Source organism: Nicotiana tomentosiformis, chromosome 6 (genome assembly GCF_000390325.3).
Source record: "Nicotiana tomentosiformis chromosome 6, ASM39032v3, whole genome shotgun sequence".
Classification (NCBI taxonomy): domain Eukaryota; kingdom Viridiplantae; phylum Streptophyta; class Magnoliopsida; order Solanales; family Solanaceae; genus Nicotiana; species Nicotiana tomentosiformis.
Window position 1 is genome coordinate 94336712 of NC_090817.1, and position 14841 is coordinate 94351552.

At 42.5% G+C, this 14841-nt stretch overlaps 1 protein-coding gene across 1 annotated transcript; it reads left to right on the plus strand.

Annotated features, from left to right (window-relative positions):
• The first annotated feature begins 321 nt into the window (after nt 1-321).
• Nucleotides 322-1173, plus strand: LOC138894432 (uncharacterized). Its single transcript, XM_070179131.1, has 3 exons — nt 322-603; nt 721-861; nt 961-1173. Exons 1-3 carry the CDS (start codon nt 322-324, stop codon nt 1171-1173), a joined length of 636 nt encoding a protein of 211 aa, XP_070035232.1.
• The last annotated feature ends 13668 nt before the right edge of the window (nt 1174-14841 follow it).

The window sequence follows — 14841 nt, forward strand, 5'->3', positions numbered from 1 at the left end:
TTACTGCTATACTCAGACTTTTAATTTCATTGGCATCACTTCTAATCATCTTCTATTCAAAGAGTAAGGGGGAATCCTTGTGCAATTAGAGATCAATTACTCCTGAAAACCTTACAGTCAAAGTAACTGTTATAAGAGTCCAGTTAGAACTCGAATTCGGTCACCTTCTCTCTTCTAGTCAAATAAGGAGTAACGCCTTTAAAAGGCTCTTATGAAAAGCTTCTCTAACCCCACTGTTTCTCTCAAACCCTAGGTAAGAATCGAAAGCAATTATCAAGAACTAATCTTTTCTTTCCCTTCTTCGAGTATCATCTGATCACCATGCCTAAAGCCAGTCAAACACCCTCTAAAGCTAAATCATCAACTAAGGTTGAAGCAAAACCCAAAATGTTGAAGCCCAAATCGAAGAAAATTGCCAAGCCTTCAAGAGAACCCACACCCACACCTACTCATTCTCCTTCTATATCCTCCATTATACTTGCCTCATCCTCCCCTACTGTTCATGTTGTTCCTATCATTCCTACCTCAGCGGTACTCCCTCGTTCAAAAATAACTATTCATGCGCTTGAGCTTCCTGCAAAAAATACCTCTAAGTCAACAAAGGTAAAAGAAACTCCAAGAAAATCTATCAAGAAAGTGCCCGAGGCTGCTACGCAGAGTGACATTGTAGCCAAGGGATCTGTGATTCAGGGGGAATCACTGTGAGTCACTACTGATCAGGTAACTCATCCTACTTCCAAGTTAGATGTTTTTGTGTCTTCTATAGATGCTGCACCCCTAGATAGTCTCCCACCCATGAGTGAGATGCCACCAGCAGAGACATTCCCTGTAGAAAAAGGTGTAGGGGATCTGGGAAAGGAGGTAGATCCAACGGTTGTGAAGCCTGTGGTTGAGGGGGAATGACGTAATAAACCGGTGCAAAAAGAGGCTTCTGATGGCCTTGATTTTAGTTGGACTGAGGATGAGGAAGATGATGAAGGTGAAAAAGAAGAAGAAGATGTGAACAGTCATGAGAAACATGATGCTCAAAACATAACCAATAAAGAAGAAAAGAGTGAGAATGAGGGAGTATCTAGAGATAAGAAGGAGAGTGATATAGAGGATAAGACATGTGAACAAGCTAATGATTCTACAGAAGAAGAAAATCAGAGTGAAGAAGAGGAGGTTTCTTAAAGTGAGGGTGAGGATCAAGAAAAGGTAAGTGAGAGTCAAATAGGTGATGACGAGAGTGAGGAAGAAAATGGGAATGTGAGTGAGGCATCTGAAGGTTCCATGACAATTGGAAACACTGTCATAGCCCCTTCAGAAGAAATTGGTGAAGAGAAAAGGTCTCAAGAACCCGGGTCCCTGTTAACTCTTTTCACTAGAGAAGAAGAAGTTAGCATTGATGAAGATGATATGCCACTATCTGAGGTAGGGAAGAAGTCCAGGAAGACAACTGTAAAAGCTACAAAGACAAAAATCTCAACAAGGAAAAGAGTGGTTCCTCCTGCTAGAACTCCCATCACAAGGAGTAAAAGAAAAGTTGTTGATGCACAAATTATGAAGGAGTCTAGAAGTGCAAAGAAGCCAAAGAAGAAGGTTTCAATTATGGAACCTGTTGTTGAGGTGCACGGAGAAGATGAATCTGACTCAGCCTTGCCAGCAAAGTCGGCCACACCAAAAAAAAGGGAGCCAAAGTCATCAAACCTGATACCTCTTTTGGAAGGGCTAGTAGGGGTAAGACAAGAAAGACTATGCCAGCTGCAGTTGATCAACTCACAGAATTCAAGAACAGAAAAGTGCTAAATGGAAAGATTCTTGCGAACACTGATGAGAAGGGGATAACTCAACTGGTTGAGAAACTTGAGCTACAGGGGTGGAAGCACATGGTTGTCAAAGCTTTCCCCCCAGTATGTGTTCCTGTTGTGGTGGAGTTCTATATAAATTTCACATTTGATGGGAAAGTAGTTAAGAGTAAGGTACGAGGCTGTGACATGGAGTTTGATGCTGAGGAGCTGGAGCTGCTTCTGAATATCCTTTCTTTGGGATTTGACAATTACTTGAAGAAGAAGTGGCCAGCAATAGACAATGATGTTGATACTAGTATTGTGGTCACTAGGAAGTTCTCCCAAAAGTTTGAACTAGATACTCCCCAGAAAGTGTACAAGACTGATATAACTCCCTTTCACAAGCTAATGATTCAGTTTGTCAACTCCTACATTCTTCAGAGGTCTGAGAGAAGGTATGAAGCTACTATGCTAGACATGGATGTGATGAAACTGCTTGACACTGGTCGACCTATCAATCTTCCTAGCCTGGTGATTCAGCACATGGCAAGAGCTGTAGATACTTCCAAACCAAAGCATGTTATGCCATATGGTTTCATGTTGACTGAGTTATTTGACAAGCTCAACATTGCCTTGCCTGAGCTTAAGTTTGGAAACCAAAATGATATTTTGGATGTTGTTACCCTCAAGCAGTGTGGCTATGAGGAGATCAAGGCTAGAGGACCCACAGGATCTGCCATTCTTCCTGGGAGCAGTAGGGTTGTAGAACTCAGCAAAAGGTTGGAGTTAGCTGTTGAAGAGAATGCCAAGTTTCGTAAAAATAATAATGAGCTGAGAAAGGAAACAAAGAAACTCAGGGAAGAGCTCAGAAGAGACAGGGAGGCCCCTGCTCAACAGGTTTCTACCCTTGTGAAAGCTTTGACCCCCTCTGCTTCTCACCCTTGAACCTGTTCCTTCCAAGTATCCTTAGTTCTTTTGCTATTCTAGTGATGCCTTATTTTTTATTCCTTTTGTCTTAGTCTGAGTAGTTGGCAGTATGCTTAGTTTAGTTTGTTCTAATGATGAAGACAATGCCTTGGGCTTCTTTTGGCACTACTTAATGTCTCCTATTGCTCTGCTTTACTGCTTTGTACTTTATTGGATGATCAGCCTAGTTTATTTGCCTTTTCTTATGCTTGTGCTGTCGCCTGTTTGGCCTTGAACCTTAAATTGTCTATGCTTAGTTCCTAACATTCTTTTGTGTATTTTCAATGATGCCAAAAGGGGGAAGATAAGGTTGGAAGTTGGTTGGAAGTTGTTCTGAACATACATGTTTGTCAATAGTGCTTATTGAGATTATCTAGTTCTTTGAGGTGATTATCTGGTTCTGATGTGGTTCTGCTGTGTACAAAGTTTGTCATCATCAAAAATGAGGAATTTGTTGAATATTGAAGTTTTGATGATTAACAAAGTATGACTAAATATTCAATAAACCAGGTCTTCAAAGTAGCTGCTTAACTGCTCTGAAGAACCTGCTCCTCAGGAGAAAGAATCAGCTCCTCCTGAGTGATACTTGTATGTCAGTACAAGACAGTAACTTTATCTCAAAGTTATTCAGGTCTGTGTTTGGTGGACGATGGCTACTATAAGTGATAAAGGTCATTGTTCAAACAGATATGGATAATTCAGTCAGAGACTAAAGTCCCAAAGCGTGTGGAATCCTTGGAACAGTAAGAGTCCTATCAAAGAGGAAGCTGACTTTGAATAGGACTCCTAGTTTCCCTTCGCGAATGCGAGGCTTTGGTCGCGAACGCAAAGATTTGAACCTCAAGCCTTCGTGAACGCGATCACTCTATCGAGAACGCGAAGCACAAAACGTGTCAGCCCCAATTTGCTCTTCGCGTTCGCGAGAGTACCTTCGCGAATGCGAAGAAGAACACACCAGAAGCCTGAAGTCTGCCGAAAACCAGATTTCCTAAGTCCGAAAATGATCCGTTAACCACCCGAAACCAACTTGAGCCCTCGGGGCTCAGAAACCAAACATGCACCCAAGTCCTAAAACATCATACGAACTTGCTCGCATGATCAAATTGCCAAAATAACACCAAGAACTACAAATCGGACACCAAATCAAAGGAAATTTCCAAGAAAACTTTAAAACTTATATTTTTACAACCGGACGTCCGAATCACGTCAAATCAACTCCGATTCTCACCAAATTTGGCAGACAAGTCATAAATATTACAGTGGACCTACACCGGTCTCCGAAACTAAAATACGGACCCCAGGTCAATAAATCCAATATCAGTAATTTCTTAAAAATCATTAAGCTTTCAAGCTTTTAATTTTTCATCAAAATTCCATATCTCGAGCTAGGGACCTCGGAATCACGATACAGACCTACCGAAATTGTCAAAACATTGATCCGGGTCCGTTTGCTCAAAATGTTGACTAAAGTCAACTCAGTTGAGTTTTTAAAGCTCTATTTCACATTTTAATCCATTTTTCACATAAAAACATTTTGAAAAATTATACGGACTGCGCAGGCAAGTCGAGGAGTGATAAATGGTACTTTTCGAGGTCTTAGAATACATAATTACTTGTTAAATTTAAAGATGATATTTTGGGTCATCACATGATTCTACATGCCCCCCACTCAGCGAGCGATCCCTACCACCTATTGAAACGAAACATCCGACTCTAACTTTCGATCCATACTGAACCGAATATCATGCTTGAGCCCTTCAATGAATCTACGGACATGCTCTCTAACTGTAGCGACCAAAGAAGGTGCATGTCTGGCCAAATCACTGAATCTAACAGCATACTCTGACACTGACATAGTGCCCTGGCGCAGCTGCTCAAACTCCGCGCGCCATGCATCCCGAAGGGACTGAGGTACAAACTCTCTTAGGAACATCTCTGAAAATGCAACCCATGTAAGTGAGGCTAACTCGGCCAGGCTACCCAACTCATACACCCGCCACCACTGATAAGCCGCTCCCCGAGTTGGAACGTAGTAAAAGCAACCCCGCTCGTCTCCACAATACCCATAGTACGGAGAATGCGGTGACACTTCTCCAGAAAACCCTGGGCTTCTTCTATCGCCAATCCACTGAAGGTAGGAGGGTGGTACTTCTTGTACCTTTCAAGTCTAAGCTATTCTTCCTCAGATGTTGCTGCCCTAGCCACTGGCTGAACTAGGACCACAGGCTGTGTCGCCATGATACCTGGAACCTAACTAAAATGAACTCGCTGCTCTGGAGTGTGGGCGGCGGGATTCTGAGCTCCTCCCCCGGTCTGTGAAGTAGCTGGGCCAATAGGAATCAACCCTGCCTGAGCCAATGTACCAAACATGCTTAGGAACTTTGCTAAGGTCTCCTAAGTCCACGGGTAACAGCAGGCTCCTCCGGTACCTCCCCCCCCAACTGGGACTACTGGCAGCTCCTCAACTGCTTCTCGGGTAGATGCTCTAGCTGCAGCGCGTGCTCCTCTTCGGCCTCTGCCACTGCCCCTAGTGACACCTGCTCCGGGGGCAGCGTCATCAGTAACTGCAGCTCGTGTCATCACCATCTGTGAGAGAATAGAATGATAAAAGCTTCAAACTTCGAGATCAATAAACACGCACGATAGTAATGAAGGAAGTGAAACTGTCCTAATAGTTCCGTAGCCTCTCGAAGATAAGTACAAACATCTCCATACCGATCCGCAAGACTCTACTAAACTCGTTTATGACTGGTAGCACCTATGAACCTAGAGCTCTGATACCAACTTATCACGACCCAATTTTTCCTCTGTTGGGTATCGTGATGGCACCTAGTCTTAGGGACTAGGTAATCCTAACATTTACTGAATAACAATAATAATTAAATAATATCTAACAATTTTTGAAATGGAAATCTCTATAAAATTTACAATTCCCAAAACCAGTAGTACAAGTCATAAGCTCTACAGAGTTTGCTATAATTTTCTAAATACAACTGTTAGAAATAAAGTAAACAATGTGAATACAAATCAGAAGGTGACTCTGAAACCTGCGAACGCAGCAGCAGGTTTACCTTGAGTCTCCACAGCAACAACCCGCACAACTAGCTAATTATCAACTGATTTCGGAATACCTGGATATGCAAAAAAATGTGGAGAAGTGTAGTATGAGTACACCACAGCGGTATCCAGCAAGTATCAAGACTAACCTCAGTAGAGTAGTGACGAGGAACAGTCAAGACACCTATTGGACTAAAGAATCTGAACAAGTATAAGTATAGGAATAACAGAGTATAGTTCTATATAAAGACTACGTGAAGTGGCAAATAAAATGGAAATTTCAGTAAGAAAGGAAAACAACAACTATCAGCGGAACACCATAATAATGACATAGAAGAATGAACAGGAACAAAACCTAAATCTGACAATCACAAATAAAGAAAGGACAAGTAACAACTCAACAAAACGGCCGCCTTCACACCAGATTTTAGTCAATAGACTCCACGTAAATAGGATTGACTTTGGACTTCTAAACGATCTTTTTGCACATCAACTAAATAGTCATAAGTTGTTTACTTGTGTTGAGTACTTGCATTGTATTCTTCCCAAGTCAGTCCAATGAATGTGTTTTAGGTAATTGAGTTGTAATCAAGTGTCAAAGACAAGCAGTGAGTTGGAGTGAGTATTTTGCTTTACAAGTTAGAGTAACGTATGAATCAAATAGTAGTTGTAGGAGTACTAGAGAGTATTTAATTACACTCCTATAATTGATTCATTTTGGCTCAGTATTTTAGTGGAGTTGGATCTGAAAATCCTACGTGGTAGGTCGTGGTTTTTGCACCTTTTGAGCTGGATGATTTTCCACGTAAAATCGTTGTGTTCATTTTATTGCTTGTTTACTTTACACTTAAGGAACACGGTAAAGAACCAAGTTCTTTAGTAATTCATACAGGCACTCAAACTAACAGTTTTTCCCAAAAGGCCTCACACAATTAAAAGATCACTACACCTTATATGTAGGCTCCCAATATTTTCAGCTACCAATGTAGGACTTTGTTTGCACACCCAACAGGGAAAGTACATTTGGTGCAAAATCTTAGGTATGTAAAACTTTCTTGCCTGCGTTGTATACGGTCAAAATCGATTTTGGCCTTCGTACGACTGGTCGAGATGGGATCTGAAGAAACAAACGAGCTTCGAGTTTCATGAACATGTCAAATACCGAGCTCGAAGTTATTATCGAGTTCGAGTCCAAATCAAACTATGATGAGAAGCGATGGAATCGAGATTTATAATAGTGGCTTAAGGTGGCTAAGTTTGACTTAGGTCAACAGTTTGAGTAAACAACCTCGGAATTGGGATTTGAAGGTTTCAATAGGTTCGTATGGTAATTTTAAACTTGGGCGTATGTTCGGATCGAGTTTCGGGTGGACCGGGAGCGTTTTGACGCCTATTGACGGAAGTTGACATTTGAAAGGATTTAGAGTTTTCTAAGTTTGACTTGAGGTGGACTTTAGTGTTATCAGACCCCGTTTGTCATTTCGAGCCTGGGAGTAGATTCATTTTTTCATATTGGACTTGTGTGTGGAATTTAGTTCCACTCCGAGTTATCTAAGTACATCTCGTCGCATTCGAAGTTAGGTGAAAAAAAGTGAAGTTTAGAAGTTGATTAGTGACCGATACCAAGTCCGATCATGATCGAGCCAAGAGACAAGAGCCGTTAAAACCGCAGTAAGAGAGGGAATCTCGGCGGAAACTAGGGAAAAGATGATTTATCATGGGTTTTCCACTATGTATTTTTTATTATATACAAAATAGGATCCATCCACTATAAGAGATGTCTATTATTCTTGTAGGGCGGGGGGGATGAAGTCATTCATACAATGTAACAAATATACTGTTGATACATTCCTATATTGGAAGATTATCCTTTTGAGCTTCATACATCATTTTATTTTGCTTGTTCATAAATCATCTCTTTTCAACTTTGCTTATTTTTTCATCCTTTATAGTCAATATTTGATATTTCTACTTCTCTTTACGATTCATGTCAAGTTATACCACATACCCTTAGAACTACGTACAAATTCAACCCATCCATTTTTCGGGTAAACAGTATGGCGCCCACCGGGGGCTAAGGATAACGGTGGTTATTTGACACAAATCTGCAAAACACACCATTTTACGCTTGTCGTTGAAAGTGTCTTTGATTTAGGATTAGCAACAACGAACTCTCAATTAATGGCCTTACCTGTCGTCAACAAAGCTGGCCTTCAAGGTGAGAACAATAACTTGACGCCCAGGGCCGAAAGGCCGCTTGTTGATGCCGTTGTAAACCGAATCGAAGTACCATTAGACGTTAATTCGCATGTGGCTATTGAGGCAAACCAATGTTCTGATCATGAAAATAGCATTCATGGTAGTACTCGATCTGCAGCTCGAGACACCCATAACGTTGAGGAAAATGGAATCAGCTTGCATATGATTTTCGAAATGTTGCAAGCTCAACAGGTAGCGATAGCTCAGTTGCAAAGTCAAACCCAAGTACCAAGAAGACCGTATCCCAGTCCACCCTGAGAAATCACCCACAGAACGGAGCCAGCTATAGTAAGATCAAATGAGCAAGAATCGGGGACTAATCCCAAAATTGCTAAGATACTCGAAGAACTCACAAAACGGATTGAAGCAAACGATAAAAAAGTGGAAACATATAACTCAAGGGTCGATCAGATCCCCGGGACACCACCAGTGTTGAAAGGGTTGGATTCCGAAAAATTCGTGCAAAAGCTTTTTCCCCTCGAGTGCAGCTCCAAAACCGATCCCCAAAAAATTTCGCATGCCCGAGATTCCTAAATATAATGGGATGATCGACCCTAACGAACACGTCACCTATTACACGTGTGCCATAAAGGGTAACGATTTAGAAGTTGACGAAATCGAATCTGTGCTGTTGAAAAAATTCGGAGAGACCCTTTCGAAGGGAGCAATGATTTGGTATCACAACTTGCCACCAAATTCCATCGACTCATTCGCCATGTTAGGAGATTCTTTCGTAAAGGCACACGCATGGGCCATAAAGGTCGCAACGAGGAAATCGGACCTTTTCAAGGTAAGACAAAGGGATAATGAAATGCTAAGGGAGTTCGTGTCCTGATTTCAAATAAAACGCATGGAATTGGCACCGGTCACAGATGATTGGACCGTTAAAGCTTTCACCCAAGGGTTGAACAAGCTGAGTTCGATAGCATCACGTCAGTTGAAAAAAAGTTTGATCGAGTATCCGGCCGTGGCCTAGGCAGATGTGCACAATCGATATCAGTTGAAGATCATGGTCGAGGATGACCAACTAAGAGCCCCCTCCGGTTCAGTACATCCAAACATGTCGGTAGTTAAGAACCAGAGGGACATCGATAGGGAGTGAAGGTCGAACAGAGACTGATATCAACCATATACCGCAGATCGAAGGAACTATGGTTCAGGACACAATTCCACCCGGAACAAACGAAGAAGTGATCAAGGACAGAGTTCTCGGGGAATTATGAGCAAAAGTGGTTTTGACAAGTATGCCGATCCCACAGAGGCACCTCGGTTATCGGAATATAACTTTAGCATCGATACATCAGGCATTGTATCGGCAATCGGAAGGTTCAAAGATACTAGGTGGCCAAGACCCATACAGATCGATCCTTCCCAAAGAAACCCAAATTTGATGTGCAAGTATCATGGCACGCATGGTCACAAGATCGAGGATTGTAGACAATTAAGGGATGAGGTAGCCCGTCTATTCAACGAGGGCCACCTTCGAGAGTTCCTTAGCGATCGAGCCAAGAATCATTTCAGAGAAAGAGACGCCAACAGGAAAAATGAACAGGAGGAACCCCAACATGTCATTCATATGATCGTCGGTGGGATCGACGTTCCACAGGGACCCATGTTCAAACACACTAAGGTATCAACCACTAGGGAAAAATGAACCCGAGACTATGTGCCCGAAGGCACTTTGTCATTCAACAACGAAGAAGCAAAAGGCATTTCTCAGCCCTACAATGACGCTCTGGTAATTTCTATCTTATTAAGTAAAGTTCAAGTTAAGCGTGTTTTAGTGGATCCAAGTAGTTCGGTGAATATCATCTGATCGAGGGTCGTGGAACAGCTAGGCCTACAGAATCAAATCGTACCCGCAACTCGGGTTTTAAACGACTTCAATATGGCCAATGAAATAACTAAAGGGGAGATTATTCTACCGGTGAACGTGTCCGGAATGATTCAAGACACCAAGTTCCACGTATTCGAGGGTGACATGAGATACAATGCCCTGCTCGGAAGACCTTGGATCCACAATATGAGGGCAGTCCCTTCGACCCTCCACCAAATGATGAAATTCCTGACGTCGGACGGTGTAAAAACAATATACGGGGAACAATATGCTGCAAAGGAAATGTTTGCGGTCGATGAGGTAACACCGATATCGACACTATTAGCCTCGAAAAGGTCGAGAATCAAAGGAAAAGAAGAAGTCAAATAGCAATCATAGCCATCAGCCTCTACCGAATCGGGAAAATAGGAGATAGAAGAAGAAGATGAGGACTTTCTGATCCCTCGAACTTTTATTGTTCCCGAAGATTCCGACTCCATCAAATCAATGGTCGAAGAGCTGGAACATATTATATTGATCGAGTACCGGTCCGAGCGAACAGTATACCTAGGAACGGGATTAACCCCCGAACTCAGGAAGGGGCTTATTCAATTCCTTATTGATAACATAGATTGTTTTGCTTGGTCCCATTTAGACATAATAGGGATCCCAACGGAGATAACGACGCATCGGCTAAGCCTGGAACCCGGGTTCAAATCGGTGAAGCAAAAGAGGAGACCCCAGTCCGAGATAAAGCATGCATTCATAAAGGATGAGGTAACTAAACTTCTCAAAATAGGGTCTATACGGGAGGTGTAATATCCCGAATGGTTAGCCAATGTAGTTGTAGTTCCTAAAAAAGGGAACAAACTTAGAGTGTGTGTAGATTATAAGGATTTAAACATGGCGTGCCCCAAAGATTCTTTTCCATTACCTAACATTGATCGCATGATCGATGCCACGACCGACCACGAGATCCTTACTTTTCTCGATGCGTATTCCGGGTACAATCAAATATAAATGAACCCGGAGGACCGAGAAAAGACTTCATTTATCACCATGTATGAAACCTATTGTTATAATGTAATGCCCTTCGGGCTAAAAAATGCAGGAGCTACTTAACAACGTCTAGTAAATAAAATGTTCGATGAACAAATAGGTAAATCAATGGAAGTTTATATTGACGACATGCTAGTTAAGTCCCTGCGCGCAGTGGACCATTTGATTCATTTGCAGGAAATGTTCTAGATTTTAAGGAAATACAACATGAAGCTCAACCCCGAGAAATGTGCTTTCGGGGTCGGTTCGGGCAAGTTCCTTGGCTTCATGGTATCGAATCGGGGGATCGAGATCAACCCCGATAAAATCAAGGCCATTAAATACATCACTGTCGTGGACAGTGTAAAATCCATACAGAAGCTAACTGGACGGATAGCTGCATTAGGCCGATTCATCTCAAGGTCGTCGGATCGAAGCTACCGATTTTTCTCTCTACTCAAAAAGAAGAACGATTTTGCCTGGACCCCGAAATGCCAACAGGCATTAGAAGAATTGAAGCGATACCTATCGAGCCCACCACTACTTCACACTCCAAAGGCAGATGAGAAACTTTACTTGTACTTGGCAGTATCGAAAATAGCGGTAAGCGGTGTTCTAGTTCGAGAATAGCAAGGTATGCAATTTACCGTTTATTATATAAGTAGAACCTTAGGGGAAGCAGAAACTAGGTATCCGCACATAGAGAAATTGGCACATGCACTAATAAGCGCCTCTAGAAAGTTAAGACAATACTTTCAATGTCACCCCATATATGTATTAACCACTTACCCACTTCAGAATATTTTGCACAAGCCCGAACTATCGAGCCGACTGGCCAAATGGACTGTCAAACTCAGTGGGTACGATATCGAATATCAATCCCGGACGGCCATCAAGTCTCAAATTTTAGTGGACTTCGTAGCCGATTTCGCGCCAACCCTCGTACCCGAAGTGGAAAAGGAACTTTTGTTAAAATCGGGTACATCATCGGGGGTATGGACCCTCTTCACAGACGGTGCTTTGAATGTGAAGAGGTCCGGGCTAGGCATCATTATGAAGCCGCCCACGGGTAGCACTATTAGGCAATCTATCAAAACTTCTAGGTTGACTAACAATGAGGCCGAGTACGAGGCCATGATTACAGGTCTCGAACTAGCCAAAAGATTGGGAGCAGAAGTCATTGAAGCCAAGTGTGAGTCTTTATTGGTGGTAAACCAAGTAAACAAAACCTTCGAAGTTCGAGAGGATATAATGCAAAGGTATTTGGACAAACTGCAGGTAACTTTGCACCGTTTCAAAGAATGGACTTTACAGCATGTACCTCGAGAACAAAATAATGAGGCCGATGCACTTGCAAATTTGGGGTCGTCAGTCGAGGAAGACGAGATCAACTCGGGGATTGTCGTTTAACTCTGAAAATCCGTGATCGAGGAAGGTCATGCCGATATAAACTATACAAGCTTAACCTGGGATTGGAGGAATAAATATATTGAATACTTGAAGAACGGAAAGCTCCCATCGGACCCTAAAGAGTCGAGGACCCTACAAACCAAAGCTGCTCGATTCACATTGGCTGAAGATGGAACATTATACAGAAGGACATTCTATGGACCGTTGGCAGTATGCTTAGGACCAGGTGATACCGATTACATTTTACGAGAAGTCCATGAAGGCACTTGTGGGAACCACTCCGGCGCCGAATCATTGGTTCACAAAATTATTAGAGCAGGATACTACTGATATAGCATGGAAAAAGACACTAAAAAGTTTGTTCGAAAATGTGATAAATGCCAAATGTTTGCACCGATGATCCATCAGCCCGGAGAACAACTTCCCTCAGTCATATCCCCATGGCCATTCATGAAATGGGGGATGGACATCACCGGCCCTCTGGTATCGGCCCTAGGTAAAGCTAAGTTCATTTTATTTATGACTGACTATTTCTCTAAATGGGTTGAAGCACAGGCGCTCGAGAAAGTGAGAGAGAAAGAGGTTATAGACTTCATCTGGGATCACATCGTATGTCGATTTGGGATACCCGCCGAATTAGTGTGTAACAATGGAAAATAATTTATTGGCAGCAAGATGACGAAATTCCTCCAAGACCATAAAATAAAAAGGATATTAACAACGCTGTACCACCCTAGTGGGAACGGACAGGCAGAATCGACAAACAAGACTATCATTCAAAACATAAATAAAAGGTTGAATGACGCTAAGGGAAATGGAGAAATTTTTTACCTGAAGTCCTTTGGGCATATCGAACAACATCGAAGTCTAGTACGGGGGCAACCCCGTTCTCCTTAGTATATGGTTCCGAGGCCTTGATTACAGTCGAAGTCGGGGAACCCAGTGCGAGGTTTCGACATACAACAAGAGAGTCAAATCATGAGTCTATGAATACTAGCCTCGAATTATTGGATGAAAAGCGAGAAGCCGCTCTCGTCTGATTGGCCGCCCAAAAATAGTGGATCGAAAGATACTATAATTGAAGAACCAATATTTGCCACTTTAAAACCGGGGACTTAGTGCTAAGGAAAGTCACCCTCAACACCTGAAATCCAAATGAAGGAAAACTAGGTCCAAACTGGGAAGGACTGTATCAGGTACTCGAAATCATTGGTAAAGGATCCTATAAGCTCGGTATTATAAACGGCAAACAACTACCAAGCAATTGGAATGTGTCGCACCTAAAACGATACTACTGCTAAGGTATGACCCTCCCATGTTCGTTTATATTTTGAAACTAACCCTTGCAGAAGTTCGACCAAGAACAAGAATGGGTTATTCAGCACAAAGCCTTAGGCCTGAAAGCACGCGTTACACTCCTTTTCCCTTAGACCGGTTTTATCCCAGATGGGTTTTTCGGCAAGGTTTTTAATGAGGCAACCATTGATCGTGTTAACTTAGAGCAATTCAACAGTATTCGGGGCCTCTTTACAATCGACCTCGAATACTGGGGCGCATTACCCTCAAATATATCAAGTTCATATGTCAAGTTCGATGCAAGGAAGTTACTTCATAACAATAGGGTTTCGATAGAAAAAATTGTAAGAGCCAAATGGTAAAATCAAACCATGCTCGTGTAGTTTTCTCAATCCCTGGTACAAAATATGAACACATGTATAACGACATAAAGAGAAATTTCTTCTTTGCCGATATCTCACGTCTCAGAACCACAACACCCACTAGTCTATTTCATGATCTATTATGCAAACAGACTCAAGGATCGGCCATTACCCCATTAATCAGGGACTGCCAACCGAAAAATCAACGAGGCCAAGCCCCACACTAAGCCTACGAGCTACCCTACTTCGAGTTCGAGCAAAGCACTCACTCGACTATAAAGCCTACGGGCTACCTTTATTCGAGTTCGAGAAATCACTCGCTCGACCAATAAAGACTAAGGGCTACCTTACTTTGAGTTTGAGCAAAGCACTCACTCGACTATAAAGCCTACGGGCTACCTTACTTCGAGTTCGAGCAAAGCACTCACTCGACTATAAATCCTACGGGCTACATTTCTTCGAGTTCGAGCAATCACTCACTCGACTATTAAGCCTACGGGCTACCTTACTTCGAGTTCGAGCAAAGTACTCACTTGACTATAAATCCTACGGGCTACCTTACTTCGAGCTCGAACAAAGCACTCACTCGACTATAAAGCCTACGGGCTACCTTTCTTCGAGTTCGAGCAATCACTCACTCAACTATTAAGCCTACGGGCTACCTTTCTTCGAGTTCGAGCAAAGCACTCACTCGACCTCTAAGCCTACGAGCTATATTACTTCGAGTTCGAGCAATCACTCACTCGACCACTAAGCCTACAGGCAATATTACTTCGAGTTCAAGCAATCACTCACTCGACCTATAAAGCCTATGGGCTACCTTACTTCGAATTCGAGAAAGCACTCACTCGACTATAAAGCCTACGAG

Excerpts from the sequence above, each read along its gene's own strand:
- LOC138894432 (XM_070179131.1), top strand. The coding sequence starts at position 322 with ATGCCTAAAGCCAGTCAAACACCCTCTAAAGCTAAATCATCAACTAAG. Across the intron at positions 604-720 it reads ATACCTCTAAGTCAACAAAG|GTAACTCATCCTACTTCCAA; the intron begins GTAAAAGAAACT and ends ACTACTGATCAG. Across the intron at positions 862-960 it reads TAGGGGATCTGGGAAAGGAG|GATGAGGAAGATGATGAAGG; the intron begins GTAGATCCAACG and ends AGTTGGACTGAG.